Source organism: Cibotium barometz, chromosome 50, assembly GCF_041138505.1.
Source record: "Cibotium barometz isolate CiBa-2024 chromosome 50, ASM4113850v1, whole genome shotgun sequence".
Taxonomy (NCBI): Eukaryota; Viridiplantae; Streptophyta; class Polypodiopsida; order Cyatheales; family Cibotiaceae; genus Cibotium; species Cibotium barometz.
This window is the reverse complement of record NC_141095.1, coordinates 8,897,420-8,923,489: the sequence shown is the minus strand read 5'-3', so window position 1 is coordinate 8,923,489 and position 26,070 is coordinate 8,897,420. Positions and strand designations below refer to the sequence as shown.

Here is a 26,070-nt window from a genome sequence, read left to right as displayed (position 1 = left end):
GGACAGGATAAACTTGATCAAGAAGAGAGAGGAAATTGTATCAGGAAGAAGCTAGTGTCCAAATGAGAGAGCAACCAGAGGACATATGCTGATCTACAAACTAGATCCAATTAAAGCCCAAAGCTGCAGAAGTGTCGCACAAGAAAAGAAGTAGAGGAAAAACTAGAGAACATCAAGATAGGAAAGCTAACAAGGGAAAGTCAGGAAACAGAGAGAGAAACAAACCAGGAGAAAGAAAGAATATGCAAAGGCCAAGATGGGCCCACTGAAACAAGGAGAAAAGCAGCAATTCTATGAAGAAACATGACTACTTAAGGGAGGATCTCAACAAGATGAAACTGAATATCACTCTAGATCTCAACAAGATGAAATTGAATATCACTCTAGATCAAATGCTAAACCTAGTTTCCAACTACAAGCAGAAGCTGCTCCAGGCCATTATACCAAATGAAAAACTAGCATAGTTTCCTTTGCAGGAATCAAAAAACCCAGCAGTGGAATGTAGGAATGTGGAGATGATTCAGGACTATGACACATCTATTCCAAAAGTGACCATCAAGGTCAAAGCGCAGACAATGGAAAGGGGCATTTTGGATGATGGATTAGGGGTGAACATTATATTAGCCTAGCCAAAAAGCTAGGAATTACTGATTTGTAGCCAACCCGATTCCATATCCGCATAGCCGACCAAAGGAGGATCCAACCAGTCAGAATATTTAGAGGTGAGCAAATGGAAGTGGTAGGATGCATGTTCACTATAGTTTTAATTATCTAAAGATGACCGATATAGCAAGTGCATACCCCATGCTATTGGGAAGTCCATGGCTTAGAAGTGGAAGATTGAAACACAACTGAGATATAGACAAGATAACAATAATCTGGAGAGGGAAAAAGAAGGTCTACATCTCAATTTGCAGGAAAGGATAAGCTGAACATGGCCAATTGATTGTTGCATGCAGAAGGTCACAATTAACTGGAAAGGGTACTTCTAAGACAATGAAGAGAAGCAGATTATGAAAGAGAATCCAGATTTGCTATCACTATTCGAAGTAGATATAGAAAGGATTTTATAGGCTCATCCTAAAATGATAGTGAAAGAGGGAAGTACACAAGAAGAGGAAGATGACACTCATGATATTGTGAAAGAATTGCAGGCTTCTCAAGAAAAAGCCATGGTAGCCCTCAAGCAAGAGGAAGCCTAGCTGAGGAAAAGAAACATCAGAGTTCAGGAAGATGAGCTAGAAGAGGTGAACCTGGGGGATGATCAAAAGTTCAAGATAGTCAGAATTAGTGCTAAGGTGAACCAGGAATTCAGAGGGAAGCTCCTAGAATTGCTAAATTCCTACAAAGATGTATATACCTGGAACTATTCTGACATGAAGGGAATTGATCCAAGTTTCTACCACCATAAAATTAACCTTAAAGAGGATGCAAACCCAATTAGGCAGAGCAGATGTAGGATGAAGGAAGAGATTAACAAATTGCTAAAGGTAGGGTTCATTTATCTTGTGGATAGAGCAAAATGGCTGGTCTAGTCGATAGTCATTGTTCCGAAAAAAGAATGGGAAGCTATGGGTCCAACTACCACAAGCTCAATGCTTCCACCATATCAGAACCATTCCCATTGTCGTTCATTGATTCCTTGTTGAATGCAGTAGCTAGGCATGAAAAGTACTCTTTCCTAGACAGATTTAATGGGTACAATCAGGTAGAATGGCCTCAAAAGATAAATAAAAGACAACTTCCATGAAAGAATGGGGGGCGTTTGCCTCTGATGTCATGACCTTTGAGCTGAAAAATTCTCCTTCCACATTCCAAAGGATGGTACAAGAAATATTATATGAATATTTAACCTCCTTCATGAGGGTGTTTGTAGATGATTTTAGTGTCTTTGGGAAGAAAGAAGACCACATCACAAACCTCACAGTGTGCTTGGAAAAATGGTAAAAGCCTAGATTGATCCTAAATCTAACAAAGTGCACCTTTGTGGTGTTAAGTGGTTCCCTCCTAGGGGACAATATATATGCAGAAGGATTGGCAATGGATCTGGCCAATGGATCTGGCCAAGGTAGAAATCATCATGAAACTCCAATCACCAAAGAATGAAAACCAACTAGCAAGATTCCTTGGTCTAGTAAAGTGGCACAACAAGTTCATGAGGTTCCTAGTAAATGTGGCTATACCCTTGTACAGTCCGATAGTGAAGTATAAAGAATATGCATGGTCAAAATCCTGTGAAGAGGCATTTCAGAATCTCAAACGAATCCTATCTGTAGTAGCACCCATCCTCCAGCTGAATTTTGACCTAGTGTGTAAGATTCCTCCCTCCAGCTTTTGAGGTGTAAAGGTGTAAGAACCTCCCCTTATATTCTTGTAATTATTCCCCTCTCTGAAATAGAAGAAAGATCTTGTTTTACCCTGTTTTGGCCTAGAGAGAGAAAATGTCTAGAGAGAGATGATCCAAAATTGAAATATCTTTGGATATAAAAATCCTCCCAGTGTCTAAAATGGATTCCCCTGAAACAAAAGTTCAAAATGAACTTTCCAATGTGTATTAGGATTTAATTGAAAATGGGATAAGAGACCTTAGCCTAAGGGTCTACATTTTCAAAAAAATTTAGAATATGGGATAAGAGACCTTAGCCTAAGGGTCTACATTTTCAAAAAAATTTAGAATATGGTCCAATTAAGGTTTCAATGGGCCAACTAGATTAATCCAAGTATTGGGATGAGATAAATCCAAAAGAATAAAAGAAAATACCCAAAAGTGAGTAAATGCTCACATAAGATGAGGAGAAGGCTTATAAGTTAAAAATTATGAGATATTACTAAAAAAAATGAGATATTTTGGAATAATGATGCATTTTTGACACCTTGGTAAGCAAAGGGGGACTATTGAGGTAGGCACCTCTTTCACGTGTGCAAGGGTTTTTAATTCAAAAAAGTTGTGATATTTTTTATCTCTCCTCTCTCCTGGATCAAACCAAATCAAAAAGGGAGCCAAACTGGTCCAAATCTTGTCCAAATTAAGTCAAACTGAACCTAGAAAATTTTAGAACCCAGTTAGACTTGGTTAGTGGTCTCCCTCACCTATAAATAGACCCTCAGTCATTTGTAATTAAATATTGGAGCTATACCATGCCAGTATTATATTAAAATAATCATATTTTCTATTATCCCTTAAATTTCTATCTTGGGAGCTTGGAGCTCTCTCTCTCTCTCTCTCTACAACAACTCTTGGAGTTGCTCTTCTCCTCGTGGTGGACCAATTGATTGGTCGGGGGCTAGAATTAGAGAATCAAGCCAGGTAAAAGAAATTTTTATTATTTTTTCTAATTTTCTCAATAACTTTCTTCTTCTCAACCCCTCTCAAGCTTGAGAATCTTTCTAAATGATTGTTTTAATTCAAATCAAGCTTTCCCTTAAAGTCTTAATGTTTAATTAAGAGAAAGTTAATCTTTATGCCTTTTAGTAATGCTTTCTTTAAGTAAATCTCTCTCTCGAAAAGAGTAGCCATCTTTATGGCTAAATCCCTTGAAAAAAGATGCTTCTCAATGATAGTCTCTTAATTCAAAGCTAAACTCTAGGCTTGGTAAGGTAGAGATTAAGAAAATTATATTTTCATGATTTTGTGCTATTAAAATAATGGTAAATTCTTTTAGATTGTTTATGAGTAGTTGAAAACTACTCTAATTCATTCTAAATGAGAAATGGATTATTCTAACAATCTGGGAAAAGAGGAATGTTGAAATTAGCTTAATGCAGTGGGATAATCATAGTAATGTTTAATTTTATGGTTAAAATTATGATTTAAATTCATAGTTTAATTTTAAGCATAAAAGAGGAACTGCTATCATATTTTCATTACAAACTTTTATTCTTTTAGAAAAATAAATTGAGAATTATCAGTAATAGCAGCGAAGCTATGGTAAAATTTTTAAAAAATAATACATATCTTATTTTTATGCATAATGCAAACAGAGGAATTCCCATGGTATTTGAGATCCAAGTAATTAAATGGTAAAAGAGAAATTTTTTGGTTAATTTATTTTTATGCAAAAAGAGCAATTCCCATGATATTTGAGATCCAAGTAATTAAATGGTAAAAGAGGAATTTTTTGGTTAATTTATTTCTATGCAAAAAGAGGAATTCCCATGATAGTTGAGATCCAAGTAATTACATGGTAAAAGAGGAATTTTTGGCATAATTCAAATTATGAGTATTTATCAAAAGTGAAATTTTGAGCATTATTAATTCTATTGGGAAATATGGGTAGAATTGGTTTTTGTAAATCCCATGAATCTTTTACTTGAAAAGAAGAACATTGAATATATTTTACTTGAGAAATTTGCGAAAGAATATGAAAATATCCATCGAGAAAACTTGGATAATTCTTATTCTGAAAAGAGAATCTGGAATCGCTGGGAGGACCAAGGATCCAATGAGTAAATGGAAGTTTAGAATTAATTCTCATTAATGAAGCTTAAGGAATGAAAATACAATACTTAAATGCTCTTTTTGAGTTTTTACTATTCAATTCTGATAAGGTTTATTTTCTCTTTTTAAACCTTCAACAACACTGTGATACGTAGATTCAATGGGATCGAGAAAAAAGTATTAACTAGGCCAAGCAATTGGCAAAAACTTAGAGAAGTCCTAACAGTATTGAAAGTAGAAAACAGTACTAAAAGTGGATGTGGTAGGATGTGATGTGGATCTAAATGAATGTAATTAGATGTAATGGATGTAAATGGATGCGATGTGATTAGACGAGATGTGAATGTGATAAGAGAAGATGTAAATGTGATGTGATAAGATGTGAATGTGATGAGATGAGATGTGAGTGGATGTGATGAGATGTAAATGGATGTGGATGTGAATGTGATGAGATGTGGATGAGATGTAAATGCATGTGGATGTGAATGAGATGTAAATGGATGTGGATGTGAATGAGATGGATGTGGATAGATGTGAATGTGAATGAATGAATAGATGTGGATGAATGTGATGAGCTGTGAATGGATGTGATGTGATATGGATAAATGTGGATGGGATGTAATGTGGATGGAATGGAAGTGATGTGATGTGGATGGATGTGAACGAGATGTGATAAGATGAGGATGGATGTGACAAGATGAGATTGAATGTGGGATGTGAATGGGTGTGATGGATGTGAATGGATGTGATTAGATGTGAGTGGATATGGTGAGATGTGGTGAGATGTGAATGTGATGTAATGAGATGTGAATGGATGTGATGTGATGTGGATCTGGTTAGATATGAATGGATGAGATATGATGTGGATAGATGAGATGTGATGTGATGTGGACTTGGGTAGATGTGAATGAATGTGATGTGGACTTGGGTAGATGTGAATGGATGTGAAGTGATGTAAATAGATGTGAACGTGATGTGATGTGATGTGATATGAATGGATGAGATGTGATGTGGATATGTTGTGATGTTATGTGATGAGGATAGATGTGGATAGATGTGATGAGATGTAATATGATGTGATTGGATGTGAATGGATGAAGGACGATGGGAATACATATGACTGGATGTGGACAATGTGGAATAACGAGAAATGATGTGGAACAATGTGGAAAGATGAGAGTTCATTAGAAATTATATTTATGACCTGTTTTTAAATGACTGTTTTATGTCAAGAATGCTGGGGAAGCATTTTGACCATCTTGTGATGAATGAGATCATGGAGATCGAAGTGATAAAGTTGCACAACAGCTGATGGAGAGTCAATGGTGGACATCTTGCATAGCAAGGTCTCGGCCGAGGTCTTGACCGACCTCGGTTAGATTTAATGGTGAGCTTCCAGTATGGTGGATTAGGGACCAACAAGGAAGCGGCCTATGAGTGAAGCGCTAGGTGACCTGCGAAGGCGCGTAGAGGGTGCTGACCATATGATGCTCGGGCTCTGGGTCGCCGAAGATACCCAGGTGTGCATTGAGGAAGAAAATGGAACAAGGTGTTAGAGTTGTTTCTAAAATCACGCATGGATCTGGTTGACTAGCCTTTTGCTGATACTCAATGGATGAGTCCATGGCTCTTTTATATGGATCTGTTGGTTGATCTTGCTGATCTTCAACAGAGAGCCCATATGGATTTTCTTAAGTGAATATATTTTCGCGTACTATGATCTAGGAACTATTGAAAAGGCCCCTGAGTGAATAGGTCGTGAGAGTTCTGGTTACCAATGATGCCATAGGTACACCGACGAAGGAATGATTGCAAATTGGAACTCAAGCTAGATATTTTGGAGGATTATGATCAGTGATACTATGGTTTTATTAAGAGATTGTTTTAAAGACAATTGAATCTGTGAAACAAGCAGTTTCATATTGGGTGTGTAAGTGGTGTGACTATCTTGAAGTTTGCTTGAAGCGCCGGCTAGGGGGCCTGGGAACTCTTTTCCTTGGTACCTGGGGCAAAACATAACCAGATTTCAAAATGGATCCTATCACTACTGTGGTTGGGCGGTTGGCTAACCCATGGGATTGGATGGGGTTAGGCTGGACTGATGGATCCCTAAAATGAGACTCAATTCTATTAAGTTACGATAGTCGAAGTAAATCCCGGATAACCCTTGTTCTATGGCAACGGATGTGCCTCTTGATGAGGAAAAAAGTGTTGGACTCTATGATCCAAGTGCAAGTCTCTTCCTTGATCTGACTATGGGACTTATGAGTTCAGTCAGATCAGTTTGGTTAGTTAAGGTTCTTGACTACGTTAGAATAAATTTTCCAAGAGGAATCGCTTGTGCTTTATGGGCTAGGGAAGTTTTTCTGGGTTCGGTTTTGGAAGAACCGAGGGAATAGTCTCTTGTCCATATATCTGTAGTGGATGAGGCCCCGAGTGAGAGGCTCTGCCCTATGCAAGAAGTGCTATTTCCACTGCTAGCACCCTAGAATTTATTGCTGCGCGAAGGGGGCAAGGATCTTTGAGCTGGTATCAAAGCGAATTGGCTAAAGAGGTTCAACCAAGAAGCAAGAAATGTCAAAAATTTATGAAGTACCAGTAAAAGATTGTAATGGTGTAATGGAATTCATATAAATTGATATTCAGAATGAAGATTCATAAATTGGAAAGTGGGTCTTTAGATGGAAGTACCGCAATTGTATGGAATCCCTGACTTGGTTGAGGCCTAGATATGATGGTATTTACTTGATAGCTCCAAGGAGGATGGTGACTACCCGTATATACTGTGGGTATATCTGCAGCTCTTTAGTGACAATATATATAAGTAAATCTAAGACCTTGAAGTTATAAGCAAAAATGCTATCCAAAGGATGAATTCAAATGCTGGTTGATATAATTTTTGAATTCTGGTTGAGAATTGATGAATTGATTTGGATTCTGATTTGATGATTTCTGAATTCTAGTTGAAATAAGGTAAGTTGAACAAAGCCACAATGAGGATGAATGGGAAGAATCCCAATGATGATGTTAGTAAACTGGAAGACGATTATGACTTCAGCAAATCACTATGAGATTAGTGGATTGTGTTAACAGATTGCTGCTATTTGACCTTTGACCTAGTGGATCTAATTAGGGAATGACAAATTGAGAACTTGCATAACTAAAATTCCCATGGAGGAATGTTCAGATGAAAATTTTGATATGATGGACCATTATTGTGTTAAGCATATGAATGAATTATTCATGGTAATGAGTTCTGTATATTCTTCTTGTAGAAGGGATCTTTATCCTAGGATTCTGTGGGGGGGCTGGCCAAACTCTAAAGAACCCCAAAATCAGTTGGATCTTAAGTCAGATTTAAATTATAAATAAAGTGGTCTTTTCACCTGAGCATCTTGGTTAATTTGGGAAAAAAAAGGGACTTAACAAGAATTTTCATATTGATAGGATCATGGATCGAGGTCGTCGTGGTGGAATCTTAACCCCAAATGCGATGAGGAAGAGCTCGACCCAGATGTTCGTAAAACTCTTCATAGATCCTAGCTTGGACCTTTCAAGGGTGAAGGGAAAAACTTGGGTGAGGCTGTGGAGAAGTGGATGGAAGCAATGGAAGAATACTTCAATATTACCAGGTACAACAAAAGAAGTAAAATGGCTCTTGCAAGGTTAAAGATAGTAGAAATAGCCAGAGTGGCATGGAGAAACCACTGCGAGACAAACTATCTGGATCAGAATACCCAGACATGGAATGATCTCAAAATTTACCTAAGGGAGAGATTCTGTCCTCCCGGATTTTTGGAAACCAAGATGAATGAACCCTTAGAGTTAACCCAAGGGAGCAGAACTATCAAAGTGTATCACCAAGCATTCGCTCTCCTCCCTCAAGTACTCGCCACTGCTGCTGGATGAAGAACAGTTGATGTCCAGGTTCATTTGGGGACTGAACGAACCCTTGAATATCCTAGTGAAGAATGCCAAGCTAGTTTCCATGGCCAAAGCAATGCAGATGGTGAAGGATTTCACCAAGGCCTTTGATGTCAAGGTCCCACTAAAGCCAGCACCATCATCTTTCAAAAGATTTCTAGCTTGAGAAGGTGATTCCAACTTTCCACCGCCTAAGAGACAACAAGGTCAAACTCAGGATATGGAAAGTTCCAGAATGGAAGAAAGCTCTTTTTCTCGGAATGCAATCCCCTCGAATTCAACTTTAGAAGACAGCAAGGTCAACAAACTCAGGATATGAGAAGTTCCAGAATGGAAAAAAGCTCTTTTTCTCGGAATGCACTCCCCTCGAATTCAACTTTAGAAGTTCCACCCTTGAACAAAGAAGTGAAATGCTATAACTCTCAAAGAATTGGACATCGTAGTATGGATTTCCCAACTCCTTTTGGATCAAGGTTTTCGGGGCAAGAAAGTCAGAAGGGACCAAGAATCCAGACTCTAGCTCCTTCCTTCCAGAGTAATCAGGTTCCTTTCCGTCAAAATCAGGGAAATCCCAGAGGTAGAACCTCTAACCAACCCTCAGTTTCAATCCAAAGTAATACAAGACCTCCGCCTCATTATAGGGCAAGTTAAAGAGAGATGTTCCCAAATCAACCGTCCACTTCCAAGGCAGTAACACTGGAAGTGATTGAAGAGAAAGAAGATGAAAGAGATTATACTCCAAGAACCTCCCCTTTTGTTCTTGTAATTTTTCCCTCTCTGAAATAGAAGAAAGATCTCGTTTTACCCTGTTTTGGCCTAGAGAGAGATAATCCAAAATTGAAATATCTTTGGATATAAAAAGCCTCCTAGTGTCTAAAATGGATTCCCCTGAAACCGAAGTTCAAAATGAACTTTCCAATGTGTATTATTAGGAATTAATTAAAAATGGTATAAGGGACCTTAGCCTAAGGGTCTACATTTTTAGAAATTTTTGGATTATGGTCCAATTAAGGTTCCAATGGGCCAACTGGATTAATCTAAGCATTGGGATGAGATAAATCCAAAAGAATAAAAGAAAATACCCAAAAAATGAGTAAATGCTCACATAAGATGAAGAGTTGGCTGAGTACAAGGTTTATTAGTTACAAATTATGAGATATTACTAAAAAAATGAGATATTTTAGAATAATGATGCATTTTTGACACCTTGGTAAGGTAAGGGGGACTCTTGAGGTAGGCACCTCTTTCACATGTGTGGAAGGGTTTTTAATTCAAAACAATTGTGATATTTTTACCTCTCGTCTCTCCTGGATCAAACCAAATCAAAAAGGGAGCCAAACTGGTCTAAATCTTGTCCAAATTGAGTCAAACTGAACCTAGAAAATTCTAGAACCCAGTTAGACTTGGTTAGTGGCCTTCCTCATCTATAAATAGACCTTCAGTCATTTGTAATTAAATATTGGAGCTATACCATGCAAGTGTTATATTAAAATAATCATATTTTTTATTATCCCTTAAATTTTCCTCTCTCTTGGGAGCTTGGAGCTCTCTATCTCTACAACAACTCTTGGAGTTGCTCTTCTCCTCTTGGTGGACCAATTGATTGGTCGGGGGCTTTAGTGTAATTAGAGAATCAAGCCAAACTTGGAGGTAAAATCAATTTTTATTATTTTTTTCAATTTTCTCAATAACTTTCTTCTTCTCAACCCCTCTCAAGCTTGAGAAGCTTTCTAAATGATTGTTTTAATTCAAATCAAGCTTTCTCTTAAAGTCTTAATGTTTAATTAAGAGAAAGTTAATCTTTATGCCTTTTAGTAGTAATGCTTTCTTTAAGTAAATCTCTCTCTCGAAAAGAGTAGCCATATTTATGGCTAAATCCCTTGAAAAAGGATGATTCTCAATGATAGTCTCTTAATTCAAAGCTAAACTCTAGGCTTAATAAGGTAGAGATTAAGAAAATTATATTTTCATGATTTTGTGCTATTAAAATAATAGTAAATTCTTTTAGATTTTTTATGAGTAGTTGAAAACTACTCTTATTCATTCTAAATGAGAAATGGATTACCCTAACAATTTGGAAAAAGAGGAACGCTGAAATTAGCTTAATCTAGTGGGATAATCATAGTTATGTTTAATTTTATGGTTAAAATTATGATTTAAATTTGTAGTTAGATTTTAAGCATAAAAGAGGAACTACTATCATATTTTCATTCCAAGCTTTTATTCTTTTAGAAAAAAAAATTGAGAATTATCAGTAATAGCAACGAAGCTATGGTAAAATTTTTTAAAAAATAATACATATCTTATTTTTATGCATAATGCAAAAAGAGGAATTCCCATTATATTTGATATTTGAGATCCAAGTAATTAAATGGTAAAAGAGGAATTTTTTTGTTAATTTATTTTTATGCAAAAAGAGGAATTTCCATGATATTTGAGATCCAAGTAATTAAATGGTAAAAGATGAATTTTTTGGTTAATTTTTTTTATGCAAAAAGAGGAATTCCCATGATATTTGAGATCCAAGTAATTAAATGGTGAAAGAGGAATTTTTGGCATAATTCAAATTATGAGTATTTATCAAAAGTGGAATTTTGAGCATTATTAGATTTATTGGGAAATATGGGTAGAATTAATTTTATTGGAAAATATGGGTAGAATTAATTTTTATAAATCCCATGAATCTTTTACTCGAAAAGAAGAACATTGAATATATTTTACTTGAGAAATTTGTGAAAGAATATGAAAATATCCATCGAGAAAACTTGGATAATTCTTATTCAAAAAAGAGAATGTGGAATCCTGGAAGGATCGAGGATCCAATGAGTAAACGGAAGTTTAAAATTAATTCTCATTAATGAAGCTTAAGGAATGAAAATACAATACTTAAATGCTCTTTCTGAGTTTTTACTATTCAATTCTGATAAGGTTTATTTTCTCTTTTAGAACCTTCAACAACACTCTGATACGTAGATTCAATAGGATCGAGAAAAAAGTACCTTTAACTAGGCCAAGAAATTGGCAAAAACTTAGAAAAGTCCTATCAGTATCGAAAGTAAAAAACAATACTAAAAGTGGATGTGATAAGATATAATGTGGATCTAAATGAATGTGATGGGATGTAAATGGATGCGATGGGATGTAAATGGATGTGATGTGATTAGATGAGATGTGAATGTGAAAGAGAAGATGTAAATGTGATCTGTCTACTTGCATCTTCCTTCTCTTTTGAACAATTTCTATTGTCCATGCATTGAGCAGTCTCCTTTCATCTAGCTTGAGGAGTTGTTTGATCCTGTGCACCTCTGATTCTTCCGGAGAGAGCCTCTCTACCATTGCAATCGTGAGACTATATGTAAGGAACTCCATGGGAAGCACTACTGCTTCCAATCCATACACCATGCTGAATGATGTAAGGAACTCCATGGGTAGCACTACTGCTTCCAATCCATACACCATGCTGAATGATGTAAGGAACTCCATGGGTAGCACTACTGCTTCTAATCCATACACCATGCTAAACGGTGTAAATCCTATTGCATTCTTATAAGCTATTTGGAATGCCCATAATGCTGAGTGTAGCTTTGTATCTCAGTTGTTCCTATTCTCATTTACTGTCTTCATCAAGATTCCCTTCAAGATCTTATTGGTGGATTCTTCTTTCCCATTGGCTTGCGGGGTAGTAGACTATCCCTTTCTTGTGTGTTATCATATGCTATTCTCTCAGTTTCTTGATCACTTCATTGATGAAGTGGCTCCCTTGTTCATTGACTATCTCAATGGGGCATCTGAATCTTGTCATTATAGTTTCATATAAAGAAACTTTGCTACAGATGATGCCTTGCAGTCTCGAAGGGCCTTAGCCTCTACCCATTTTTTACAATAATCCGTGGGGAGACCAAAATGTATTTGTTCCTCCTTGTCCTTTGAGCAGCAAGTTTGAATGGGCTGACCCCACTTTTGGAATGGATCAAGTGGTAGGATTGGGTTATGAGGGATCCTATTTGCATCATTTGGTTGCCCCAACCTCTGACACATGTTGCACTCCTTTGTGAACTTGTGTGAATCTTTTAATGTAGTTGGCCACCACAGTCCTTCCTGGAACACTTTACTTACTACTGGTGAACTCTCCCAAAAAAATTCCCTCTGCTTATTCCTTGGTGTGCCCTTGCCAGAACATCTTGTTGTTCATGTTCACAGATACATCTTCTCAAGATTTGATTGATGCCCATCTTGTAGAGATGTCGTGCTAATACCATGAACTACTTGCTCTGGAGAGTCAGCTTCTTTCTCTCTAGACATGTACTTTGGAAAGGAAAAGTCTAACAAGAAATCTAACATTTCATCATACCACCTTGGTTTTTCTCCATTTATCGTGCATCTGTGTGAAGTCATCATCAACCCCCGTGGATCTTCTTCTATCTCCAGTCTTGACAGAAAATCTACCCACTCCATGTTTGTTTCCAGGGGTGTGATTGATGATGAACTCAAATTCCTATAGTAGAAGCATCCATATGGCTAGTTTTTCTACTAGGTTTGGCTTATTCACTAGGTAAAATAGTGCTTTGTTATCTACAAGAAACTCAAACACCTTCCCCAAGAGGTAGTGTCCGAACGTCTTAATAGAGTAGATAATTCCTAGTGACTCCTATTCTGTAGTGGAGTAGTTTCTTTCCAGCCTAGATAGCCTCCTTCTTGCATAGTAGACTGGTCTGAACTAGCCATCTACATCAAGGCACTTCCAATTACTTTCGTGATGTCCTATCCTCACTTTCTTCCCGAATGATACTAGGTATAGCTAACGGTTTATGGTTCCTGTGAGGCTGAACTTGCATAGGAAACGCTGTGTCTGGAATTTTGATTTTTCTTGGGTTTGGCTCCAGTTCTCTTTGTGTTTCTTCCACCAAACCCCTTAAGTGTTGCACTTGTTCAATCTCCTCAACTGGGTTTGGGTAAGTTCCAATCTTTTTCTTGAGGGTTTTTGGCCCACGTGGCTTGTCTTGGGGAGTCTCAATCAGTTTGGGTGGTCGAGAGGGCATTAACTGACTTGGTTGTGGGGCCGAGGAAGTTTCCTTCTGTTTCCCCTTATTTATGTACTCGCTTGATTCTCCTTCGTTGAGCACTCAAGTGGGGTCCTCCCTTAAGGTAGTGGCTTTGGTCCCCATGGTTTCTATTGAATCGGAATCATCTTCAGGATCATTCATATACATGGGGTCGTCTCCTGTCCCTATGTTAGTCTTTGAACTAGGCTTGGAGCTCGTGGCATTAAGCGATCTCTTCTGTCGCGTTTTCTTTTTCTTTGCTCAAGCAATTGATGCAGTATCCCTCTCTTCGAGAATGTAGTTTTGATTTTGAAGCATTGACCGTGTAACTACATTTGCGGGTATGACAGGTATGGTTCCTCGTGCCTGGTTGGTGACCTCAACCAAATTCAATGGCATAATCTTGGGTGCATTAGGATTATGTGGACATTGAGCAATCAAATGATCTATGCCACAATGATTACATGTAAGTACCGGCATTCCCGATGTGTTTTGGGATAAGTTTTTTACGGTTTCTTTCTAGGGTTCAGCCTTGGCCGCGGCGCAGTTCGCACACAACACAGGCCTGGGGATTCAGAAATCCCCCTCACATGCAGAAAACCAGAGAGCAGAACGCACGCCCACACACGGAGCAAAAAAATAACAAAAGAAACAGCTTTGCAGAAGACAAATTGCAGAAACAGATTGCAAAACACGGAGCAGAAAAATAACAAAAGAAACAGCTTTGCAGAAGACAAATTGCAGAAACAGATTGCAAAACACGGAAACACTTCAACAACAAACACACAGTCGCCTTTCCTACAGTGTAAATTTCACTTCACGCAGCAGCCCGAGCTGCAAACTGGAGCTTGGTGCAGGGCATCTCCCCGACAGCAGCAGCAGCGCCAAAAATCTGTGCTTTTGCTGCACAGGTCGTAGAGCTGGGGACTTGCTGAACACCGTATGCGAGCCACAAATGGCTACAAGCATACAACCAGGAAAGCAAGCTCAAACAGAATGTAAAGGTGTGTCACTCACCGCTCAAACCGCCGCCGTGAAGGATTCCCGCGTCGCAGCCCGTAATGAAGGAGGAGCCGCCGTCGCCGCTCTACCGCCTCGCCGCCGCCGTGCCACTACACAGTGCTCGATCGCTCTCTCACTCTCTCTCTCTCTCTCTCTCTCTCGCACACACGCAGGAGAAGAAAACCAAGAGGATAAGGCAAGAGCACTCTTGTATTCAACACATGAGAATGAGGGTTTTAAGGTTATATTTGACTCTTATAGGTGACTTGGCCATTCACACATGGGCGCCCATACATGGCCGGCCGATCCTAACCCTTACCCTGCTGATATTCAAGGTGCGCCTCTCATCGGCGATCACCCAACCCCTTTATCCTTAACATATGGTGCCGACAAGCCCGGCCCATGACTCAGAATATTTAAATTAATGACGTAAAACATAGTACGTCTCAATGTCCGTCACATAGGTTCACATCGGGAGAGAAGAGGGTTTTCGTTCCCCTCTATGTGGCCAAGGTCTTCATGCTAACCGGTGGAAGGTGAGGGCGAGGTCAAGGAAGCAGATGAAGAAGACCTAGCAAAGGTGTTCGACCTTTTTGAAGGTAAGGCCAAGGAATTCAAGATTATAGGCATGCCACACAAGGCTCGGCAGAAGCATATTCACTTCGTGCTATGGAGATGATCAATCTCACCCACAAGCCATATTGCATGTCAAGGAAGGCATACGATTGGTGAAAGTAACAAACATAGGAACAAAGGTGGCTTGGGCAAAGGTGCTATACAACAACATCAAGGACCAGGTTGGCAAGGTCAACCGCCCAAACACCAAGACAAAAATTTGGCCCATACAAAACAACATTATTTAAAGCATAGGAAGCAGCTCAGCAAGAGGAGAAGAGCAAAAAGGAGGAGGCAGGCCACAAAAAGGACATAGAGTCTAAGGAAGAAGTAGCCGCAAATCCCCAAGAAGAGGGGAGATCCGCACAAGCCCTATTTAAAAAGAAGACATTCAAGTTTGGAGAGAAGAAGAAGAGCAAGAAAGGAAAGATGGGAGCAAAGGAAAAGAGCACAAAGAAACTCAACAAGGACCTTGCCCAACATTGGAAAGTCCATCCTTTCACAGAAGCTGGAGGAGCAGCAACAAGAAACATCAATAACAGAATGCCTGCAACTTGAACAAACACAGCATGAAACCCCTACCATAGAATGCCTGCATCTGGGACACAAACAGTAGGAGATTATTATCACAAAACCCATCCACCTCAAACAACCACAAGCCAAGCCCTCTAAACCCTGCCCTAGAATTTTTTTGAAAACCATTGAAAAAAGATGGGTGCAAGGGTGTCTCAACTATCTATAAAGGAGTATAACGCATGAAACAAAGGAAATAACCATGTTGCATGCGAAGGTCAAGGAAAAAGAGGCCACCATCCAAGCACTAAGAAGCCAACAAGAACCCCTCCAGGAAGATCTAAGAAGAAGAAAAATGGAAGCAGACCACATGGAGGAAATACAAAGACAGATACTAAGGCTCCAGAAGGCGAATGAAGAAACACGAGAGGAGATGGTGATAGTTGTAAGATTCCTCCCCAATCCCTCAAGATGTCTAGTTTCTTTCCCTATAATCAATCCCCTTTTCAGAATAATAAAAGATCTTGTTTCTACCTGTTTTGGCCTAGAGAGAGAAAATGCTCTAGAGAGAATTCCTAAAGTGCATTAGAAATAAGATATAATGTGTACAAAAGACCTTAGCCTAAGGGTCCAGATTTTCTGAAAATTTTGGATTAAGGTTCCTATGGACCAATAAGATTAATCCAAATGTAGGGAGGAGATAAATTGAAGAATAAAAGAGAAACCCCCCAAAAGAAAACTGAATTTTGACACCTCATAGTGGGGATCTCCCCTCATGAAGGAGGTGCCTTTTTTCTCATCATTACCCCCAATTTTAAATCAATAAAATGAGATATTTCATCTCTCCTCTCTCCTATTTCAAAACTAGATCCAAAAAGTAAGCCGAACTGACCCAACTGATCTGGAAAATTCTAGAATCAATTTGCTTGGTTAGAGGCTCACTTTTTCCTATAAATAGAAGCCTCCCCCTTTGTAAAAGCTTAATGGTGTTTTATGCACTGTTACTCTACTCCTGCCTTGAGTCATCTACATTGAATTTCTTAATAGTTCAATTGTTTTTGGCCTAGTCCTCTCCAAAGTGAATTGGTGGCCACTCTTGCTTCAAACAAGAGTAGAACCCTCAATCCCTCAAGCCAAGGGAGAGCTTACAAGCTCTATGTAAGCTAGTTTTCTTACTTATTTACAATTTTTAAATCTATGGTTTTCTTGATTTTTATGTTTTACAATTGATTGAATTAAATTCAAATGCTATGCCTTGATGAAAAGGCTACCCCCTTCTCTTCTTTACATTCCAGAAAGATTAAATAAGAGATTAATTAAACTCTTCCTATTGTTTACTCTCTTGAATTTATAAAATTATGTATATTAGAGTTCTATGAATCTGATTTGGGTTAATTTAAGTTAAAAATAGAATTATAAAAATGAGAAATGGTCAGCCATACAAAGGAGGTTACGGCAAAATTTTCTAGAATTTTATGGAAAAGAAAGTTTGTTTTTATGTTATTCCAAAAAGAGTAATTCCCACCATTTTTGCATCTAAAAGAAATATTCTAATTACTCCATGTACATATTCACCTATGAATATGCATGGATATCACTGATATTAATTATTAAAATTGATTTTTATGTATAGAAAGATGCATAAACGAATGTTTTTTATTATAAAAGTGTTATTCTCATTAAATTTGATTTTTATGCATACAAAGATGCATAAAGGAATTTTTTATTATAAAAGTGTTATTCTCATTAAATTTGATTTTTATGAATAGAAAGATGCATGAAGGAATTTTTTTAATTATAAAAGTGTTATTCTCATTAAATTTGATTTTTATGCATAGAAAGATGCGAAAATGAATTTTTTATTATCAAGGTGTTATTCTCATTAAATTTGATTTTTTGCATAGAAAGATGCATAAAGTAAATTTTTTATTATAAAAGTGTTATTCTCATTAAATTTGATTTTTATGCATAGAAAGATGCATAAAGGATTTTTTTTAATAAAAGTGTTACAAGTTAAGCTCTATGCAATGTATTCTTTAAAGCAAGTTGGACAATATCGAAACTTTTGTGCAAAAAAACATTTCCTAAAATCAATTGGATTTTTGATCAAGGGTGCCATTTGAATACCCACTATATGTATAATCTGCCCCAAACACTACGCCATTAAATTCCAAACGTAGCCATAAGAGATTAGACCTTTAAGTTGTGGTGATGCCTGCTTTCAAGCTACCTTCAGGGCACCCAACTGTCAAAAGTGGTGCCTCTTATCTTACAACCACCTTGTGGTTGGATGAGTTTAAGAGAGGTGCCCCTTATCTTACAACCACCTTGTGGTTGGATGAGTTTAAGAGAGGCTAGCCAGTTGCCTAAAATTGGGAAGAGTTTCAAGAATCCCTATTAAAGACTTCCAGCCAAATAAAAAACAAGATAGGGCATCCATAGTATGGGATGAATATGAAAATAAGAGAAGCCCTAAATTTAATACATTACTACCTATAGTAAAATGATCCTTGAGCTAAAAGGTATTAATGACTTTTAGTCACATAGGTTGATTGAGGGAATTTAGGACTTCATTAAGGGACCTTAGATGATTAAGAAATTCTATGAGTTGATGGAGAAAATCAAGTTAGATATTTATGAGGATTTTTATGGACTTGATATTCATTTTAAGAGCTATAACATGACATACATGACCTCACGTGTGGTGTGTGATTTAATAGTAAAATTAAAGCCTCGTTTATGTTGATTATGGGTGTGAATAGTGAAGAGTTTCCTTGCCAAGGCTACTATAGAGCAGTTGATGTAATATTAGGAGTCATCAAGATTAAGGAGAGCTTGTAGATGCACCATTTTCCACAAGATCCCAAGTGGGCTTGGAGCCACTTACTCCACATACCCTCCCTTGGCTTAGCACCAAAAGGTGGTGGTTGTTTCTAATGGTGGCACTCCCTCACCTATTCTCATACTTACTTCCTTACTTGCACAAAAGCACATGGATATTCAACAAATGATCATTACTCATAGTAATACTGCAAATCCTATAAACAAGCAACAAAATACATAAAGCAAAGTGTTAACAAGTAACATTCTTAATGATAGCAACACTACGTGGAAAAAAACAAAAAGCTACTTAAGCGTCCACATTTGTGTGATCTTTTTCCTTAACGATCATTCCTTTTAAATTGTCTACTACTAGCAGCATACCTACTCTTTCTTATGACTTGAATCCCCTTATATCGACCCATAATGATGGCATTGTAATAGCACTTTTCTTTATGGAGTGTTGGAACTACAAACTAATTCCTTGAAGCCCTTGAAGCCCATGGTGGCACACCATGGGCTAACACTTGTAATGATACCCTATGGTGTTTGGATCTTCAAATTTTGTCCTGGAGCTAGATCTAACTCTATATATAGGCACTATTAGAAGGTCTTGGTAGACTGGACCAACCCTATAAACTTTGTCCTAGAGCTAGATCCGAGTTTATATTTAGGCACTATTTAAAGATCCTGGTAAAGTGGATCAACCGTTTGGACTTTGTTATTGCATACTCATCTAGATCTACCAAGATGCGATTTCAAGTTGGATCTTATAGTGGTATCTCTAAAATGACTAACCCTTTGGATTTTTATTGTTGCATACTTATCTAGCTCTACCAAGATCAGATTTAAAGTCAGATTGTTCATTACCAATCCTAGAGTGGCATCTCTAAAATGCGCTTCCCTTGAAATTCAGATAAGACATGATCCTCTTGGTCTTCCTACCCCATGATGATAGATACATGGTGTGTGAGTTACTTCCAATTCATGCATCCAAATAAAGTGCTCATCAATATGGATGTCTTCATGACTATTATGAGAGGTCATTTCTATGTTGTCATTACTATTGTGGGATGTCCTTTATGTGGTGTCTAAAGCCACATCAAAATCTCCAAGCACCACCACTTGGATACCCATGTGTGTGGATTAATCATCACTGTAGTTTCTCTATTTTGCAAACATGCTCAGTATCTATGCTTTCGCACCTTCATCCTTTTTGGGGGGGGCATTTCTAAGTAGGATTTCTAAGTAGGATGTTCTAGAGTTAAACATTTATAATTAAGACCTTATTCCTTAGCCATGTGATAGTTGTTAGATAAAAGAGTCAAATATCTTAGTTTGCATGTTATGGGGTACAAAGCCACTGTTAAATAATATTATGCACTTAGTTGGGCCTTGCCAAATCTCACGTTTATTATTTCTCTTGGAATCTTTGTTGACGTGGAAAACTTCACGGATTTTACAAAGATTTGGGAGAGTTTTTTTGAACTCAGACTTGTAATTAGATTTGAGACCTTTTATGAATCTCATTAGTTGTTTAAACTCTAGATTGTAATTGGAGTCGAGACCTTTCATAAATTGTAATAATTTAAAGCTTTTTATAAATCCCCTTAGTTTGCAATCATCTTTTTCACCTTTTTCTATATCTTTATTTTACCTTTTCCCCTCTTACATTCACCAAATACAAATACACTTATGAATAATGAACAATTTAAATTTAACACATCTAACCAAAGATCATCCATCCCTTCAAACATGTTATGTGCCATGACCATAATTTAAACACTTGGCAGTGAGAAGAGAGTATTTTGCCTATTAACCCACAAAATAAATGAACACCCCTTTCTATTATGCCTACTAAAAAGAGTCAACCAAGTGTAAACAAACAACACTTTTAAGACTCTTTTAAGGTTGGTACATTACATATTTCTTGCTACTCAAACATTCTTTCAGAACAAAATGGTCGTCCCCTCTTTTACACTATAATTGGAGTAGTTGGCTGAAGGATGATGTGTCATTGTTGTAGCCTCCATCCTTGACAACGTACTTTGGATCAATTTCCAAGTGGTTGAGCTTGCAATAGAACCTAAATTGTTGAAAAATATTAAGAAACCACATGCTTAAGTCACAATCCTCTTTGAGAGTATTGTAAAGCTCAATCCAAGTCTTCTCTTCATGTGTAGATCCTTGTTTTGATTTGATATGATTGATGTCCTCCTTAGACTTCCATTTTTTTTCTTCCATGTATATACCAATGATGTCGCCCAATGATAGAGTTATCTGATTATTCTTGTTTTTTGCATGTCGAAGTTGTCCCTCTGAACTCTTTGCAAGTAAGGTTTTCCAATCCTATACACAATATAGTAAGTTATTAAGTTAGTATTTCTTTACATTTTTTATTGAATGTATCAAAAACATAATATCATCATCAATTATGCAAATAAAACTTTCAAATTCTTAACTCATGTATTATTTTATTTTTGAAAGTTTGATTATTTTTATGACACAATTTACGATTTAGAGAAAGAGAAGGGTACTCCTTTAAAACTCAAAGGACATCAACTATACAAATACAATTTTGAAATGCTTCAGTGAACTTATTAATTTATTTTATGAAAAAGAACTATTCTTATGATACATTTTACAATCGAGAGAAGGGTACTCTTTTAAAACTCAGAGCATATAAGAATTAAGTGAAAAAAATAGAATGGTTGCAACATCTAAATACACAAAAAATATTATCCTTAGCCTTCCCAAATCATGTGTCGTTAGTCCTTGCCTTCAAGCCAATTGCAAATTTCCAATGTGGGTGCACTAGCATGTTCGTTGTGTCCTCATTCCATTGTCACACATGAATGCTCCTTTGCCAATAGGGTGAAGGATGACCTCTCTATGGCTACATGAAGGCAAAAAGAGAGAACCTTCACAATGGTTCTCTCTCACACAAAAGGTGGGAGAAGAAGAAGCTAATGCAAGATGGAAACCTACCAACTATCCTATCTAGCATGCATCCATCCAATAACATACATGCAAGCAAGAACAGACAAGAGAAGAGCTCACAAGTATTCTATTGCAAAGGAAATGATTGTCCATTTCTTAGTCTCAAAAATGACTTATGTGACTAGTTTTACCAAACTTTAAATTTATCTGACCTCCAATACTAGTCTTAAGTAACTCCCATATTGCAAATATATCTAATGTTTTGTCATTAATGTTGCCATCTCCTCATCCATGACATCTTCCAATTTTTTATTGCCAAGTATCTGCTAAAAACAAGTGGGCTCCAACTCGTGTATTTCTTTAACCATGTAAACATAATGATGGGTTGTATATCCATCATATCTCAACATGTCAACAAGGTATCTAGACCTACATGTACCTATCTCGATCACTACAAGAAGGAGACCTTAAAACACCCCACATTCTCCTTGCACTAGGAACTAATGGAATGCCAAGATCCTCATCAAGGCTCTACTTAGAGCCACTAGAGTCACCATCCACATATAAGTTACCTAATAATAGATCATGCACAAAAGGTTGATCTACATTTTCCTTCCCTTTGTGTGATACATACTACCTACATTTATCCTCATGCTACCTGCCCATGGACTAACATTGGATCCACTACAAGAGGACTCTTCACATCTACTAAGCACCTATGATTGATGCTCTCCATGTTGGGCACCATCATTACTTCTTACATCTAAATCTTTTAAGAGGACTCTTCACATCTACTAAGCACCTATGATTGATGCTCTCCATGTTGGGCACCATCATTACTTCTTACATCTACATCTTTTGTTGCCTTTATTAGTGCATACTACCAGCTCTACTAGTGATCTCATCAAAGACAACATCTCAACTTATTCGCATCTCATGAGGGATAGGATTAGAATATCTATAACCTTTTTTCTCTCAATGAAGATGAATTTCTCTACCTTTGGATCCAACTCTGTTCTCACTTCATAGACAACATGCACATATGCAATACACCCTCTCACTTTCAAGTCAGACATATCTGGTTTTATGCTCGTAAACGTCTGTTTAAGTGTTATACCATAAACATATCAATAGTCAATGTCCTATTCATAATGTAAATAGCAATTGTTAATATTGCTTCTGCCTAAAAATAATCTAGGATATTCTTTTTCAACATCAAGGCCGTACGCAACTTATGCAATATACATATTCTCCCTTTCTATAATACACCATTCTGTTGGAAGTGTACCTATATGTAAATTGTCTCTTGATTCGTGGCTTTTACAAGAAGTCACTGAACTCATTGGAAAAATCCTTTCTTCTACCATCTAATCTCAAACATGAAATAAACCCATACTTTTCTAGTGTGATCATGAATGAATGTATAACATAATATCTATAACCTGAAATTATTGTAGTGTTTGTCGTTCCCCATACATTCGTTCAATGGCCTTCCACCACACTGATATGCTTTTCATGCAAGAAAGCATATTTAGCATGCTTTATATACTTATACATAGCATTTATCTTTAACTTCCCCATACATTTGTTCAATGGTCTTCCACTGATATGCTTTTCATGCAAGAAAGCATATTTAGCATGCTTTATATACTTATACATAGCATTTATCTTTAACTTCAATAAACCTATAACAATATTTTGAGTCTCTATAGACTTCAACTGTCATATATTCACATGACCAATGTGCTTATGCCATACGTTAATATCCACAATGACACCTATCTCATGCATAAACATGGCTCCCTTCAGCTCAAGGATTTTAACATCCAAAGTCCTGACATTTCTCTTACTCTTTGTAATTTGAAACCAAGCAATATTGATTTTTAAAGTCTTCCACAAAACACCCTTGAGAATTAAACCTCACTTATAGACCCTACTCAACCATCTATCCAATAGAAACCAAGTTCTATGTAATATTTGGAACATAAAGTACATCTTTCAATGACTTTATTTTTCCATTCTCCATAGGCAAAGGCACTTTACCAACATGCATACTAAAGTACACAATATCATTACATGTTTCTACATAACCTATTTTTTTCATTTTCTACATATCTAAACCACTCACCATGACTCGTCATGTGGTTAGAGGTGCCACAATCCACATACCAAATATCTCTTGATCATGACACCTCCTATCATAGAACTGAGCATGTGTTGTATCATAGTTGCTTACTTCTATCATCTAACCCTGTTTGCATGATACATAGATACCTTGCTACAACTTCAAGCCCAAGACCTCTAGTTAAAGAGCTACGCTCTAAACCAATAAACTATTCCCACCATGTTAACAATCCTCTTTTATTTTTAATAATTTTGCTTTTTATAGCATTCTTTTTCCATGTGTCCTAGTTTTAATTAGTAATATCACTATATGCTATTTATATTTCGATTTCTTTGGTAACCACCCGGCTTTTCCTATCTTTAGAGTTCCTCTTCCACCTGTTTGTATAACATTGGATTCATGTTATTGTTGTTTCACTCTATTTTCAAAAAAGCATATACCTTATCTTCTAAATGATAATCTATATAGACCTTTACCTATATCTGAGTAGAAGGCTTTCTCATTAAATTTTTAAAGGATGAACATTCCTCAATATTCATCTCCTCATGGATGAGAAGTACAATTAGTTCTTAAAAATCAAGAAAGTTCTCTTAAACTGGAATGGTGAACTAAATATAGGTGTATTCTTTACCAAGATCATTTAAGATCATAGACACCATATCATCATTTATCATCACCACCTACTATTGGTGATCCAATCAAAACAAGGGTATCTATAAACCTTTATTGAGTAATTACTTATATCCCGCTTCCCTCTAGTAACATTATGCAACTTCTACTTTAGAGATATCTTTTGAGCTTGAGAGTTTATCATTTATATCTTCGCCAAGGTATCCCCGACCTCCTTAGGTATTGTACAATTATAGATGTACAATTATAGAGTCCGTCATACTCATAGACAACCAATGTAAGACCTTTCTCACTCTATCATGCCATGCTTTATATACATGTGCTTGTTGAGGAGTGGCATTTTATTCACCAATCTCTAGCTCCTCTTCATCACCTATGATGAACTCCCAATACCCTTTTCCAATAAGAAAATTGATCATCTTGAACTTTCATACTTGAAGTTATTCTTGTCTAACTTCTCGCTCCTAATCTAGGATAGAATGTCAGACATGATTACCTATAACAACTTACTAAATAGTGCTTGCAAATAATAGGGTCTCCTTTCTTTTACCCTAGAAGGATACCTTAATCTGAGATAGTGACTTTTATATTTACATGTAGCTCTCAAGGCCACCAAAGGTGTTGCTCCAAAATAAAAGAGAAGAGGAGATAAAAAATAACCTTATCCATGTACCGCTTCCTTGTTTTTGTTCTTGCCTCTTGCTTGCCTTATTAGCTCTCACACGAACCAAAGCTTTAATACGATAAAGTCAATGTGAGAAAGAGGAAGAGCTTGCGTCCCTTCTTGTAAGAAACATACACACACACACACATAAGAGAGAGCAAGACAAAAGAGAGATGGATGGATGCATTTCTCTCTACAACCATAAACTAAAGAAAGAAGAGTATATACTATATAAAAATGCACTCTCCTACTATATCATATAATGGTCAGTCCATAGTGTGAACCCGACTATATGAGCTAGCACTATAACTAAGCCATACTCTAGTAATACAAATATAATTATCACATAGCTTGTTATCCACTGCCAACGTATCAACCATAATCGCACCAGTCATGCCAATGACATAAAGTGTGGAAGCTATCACCTAGGCAGGTTATCAATGTCTGCAACATTAGTTGAGCTGGATATCGCAAAACAATAGATCTATGGGGTGAGTCTTTCCTATTTTTCAAGTCTATTTTCAAGGATTAGTTACCCTTGCATATGTAAATGTGATTGACTCCCAACAATCATGAACCAACCTTAAATCTCTTATATAATGAAAGATCCCTGCCTCCTCTGCGCAACGGATTCGGGGGTACTAGCAGTAGCGAAAATAGCACTCCTTGCACGGTGCAGGGTCCTCTCAACTCGCCCACGAATATCCGGACAAGAGACTAATCCCTCGGTTCTTCCAAACCGAACCCGGAAAAACTTCCCTTGCCCATAAAGCACGGGCGATTCCTCCAGGATATTTTTACTTTAACGTAGAGATCAAGGAAGAAACTTGCACTTGGATCATAGAGATCAACGCTTTTTTTCCCATCGAGAGGCACAGCCGTTGATTTCTTTTTCCATAGAATAATTACTATCCGAGATTTACTTCATCTAGCATACTATAATAGAATTGAGTCTCATTTTACGGATCCATCAGTCCAGCCGAACCCCATCCAGTCCCATGCCAACCGCCCAACCACTGTAGTGATGGGATCCAATTAAGAATTTGGTTAGGTTTATTCTCGGGTATCAAGAAAAAGAGTTCCCAAGCTCCCTAGCCGGATAGTCATGCAAATTTAACGCCAGTCACACCACTTACACACCCAATATGAAATTGTCTTTTTCACAGATTCATCAATTTTTAAAATAATCATTTAATGAAGCCATAGTTTCGCTGATCATAGTCCTCCAAAATATCCGGTTGAATCTTAATTTTAAATCATTCCTTCATCGGAGTATCTATGGCATCCTTGGCAACCAGAACGCTCACCACCTATCTCCTCAGGGACCTTTTCGATAGATCCTAGCTCATAGTACCCG

At 37.2% G+C, this 26,070-nt stretch overlaps 1 protein-coding gene across 5 annotated transcripts in view; it reads right to left on the bottom strand.

The window, feature by feature from the left end:
- Positions 1 to 20,182: 20,182 nt before the first annotated feature.
- Positions 20,183 to 26,070, bottom strand: part of LOC147609780 (uncharacterized) — a 107,755-nt gene continuing 101,867 nt past the window's right edge. For all 5 annotated transcript variants that reach the window (XM_086786806.1, XM_086786804.1, XM_086786809.1 and 2 more), the window contains one exon: positions 20,183 to 20,703. In XM_086786806.1, the coding sequence (XP_086642932.1) occupies positions 20,335 to 20,703 (369 nt within the window). In that variant the 3' untranslated portion in view covers positions 20,183 to 20,334. The remainder of the gene's footprint in view (positions 20,704 to 26,070) is intronic.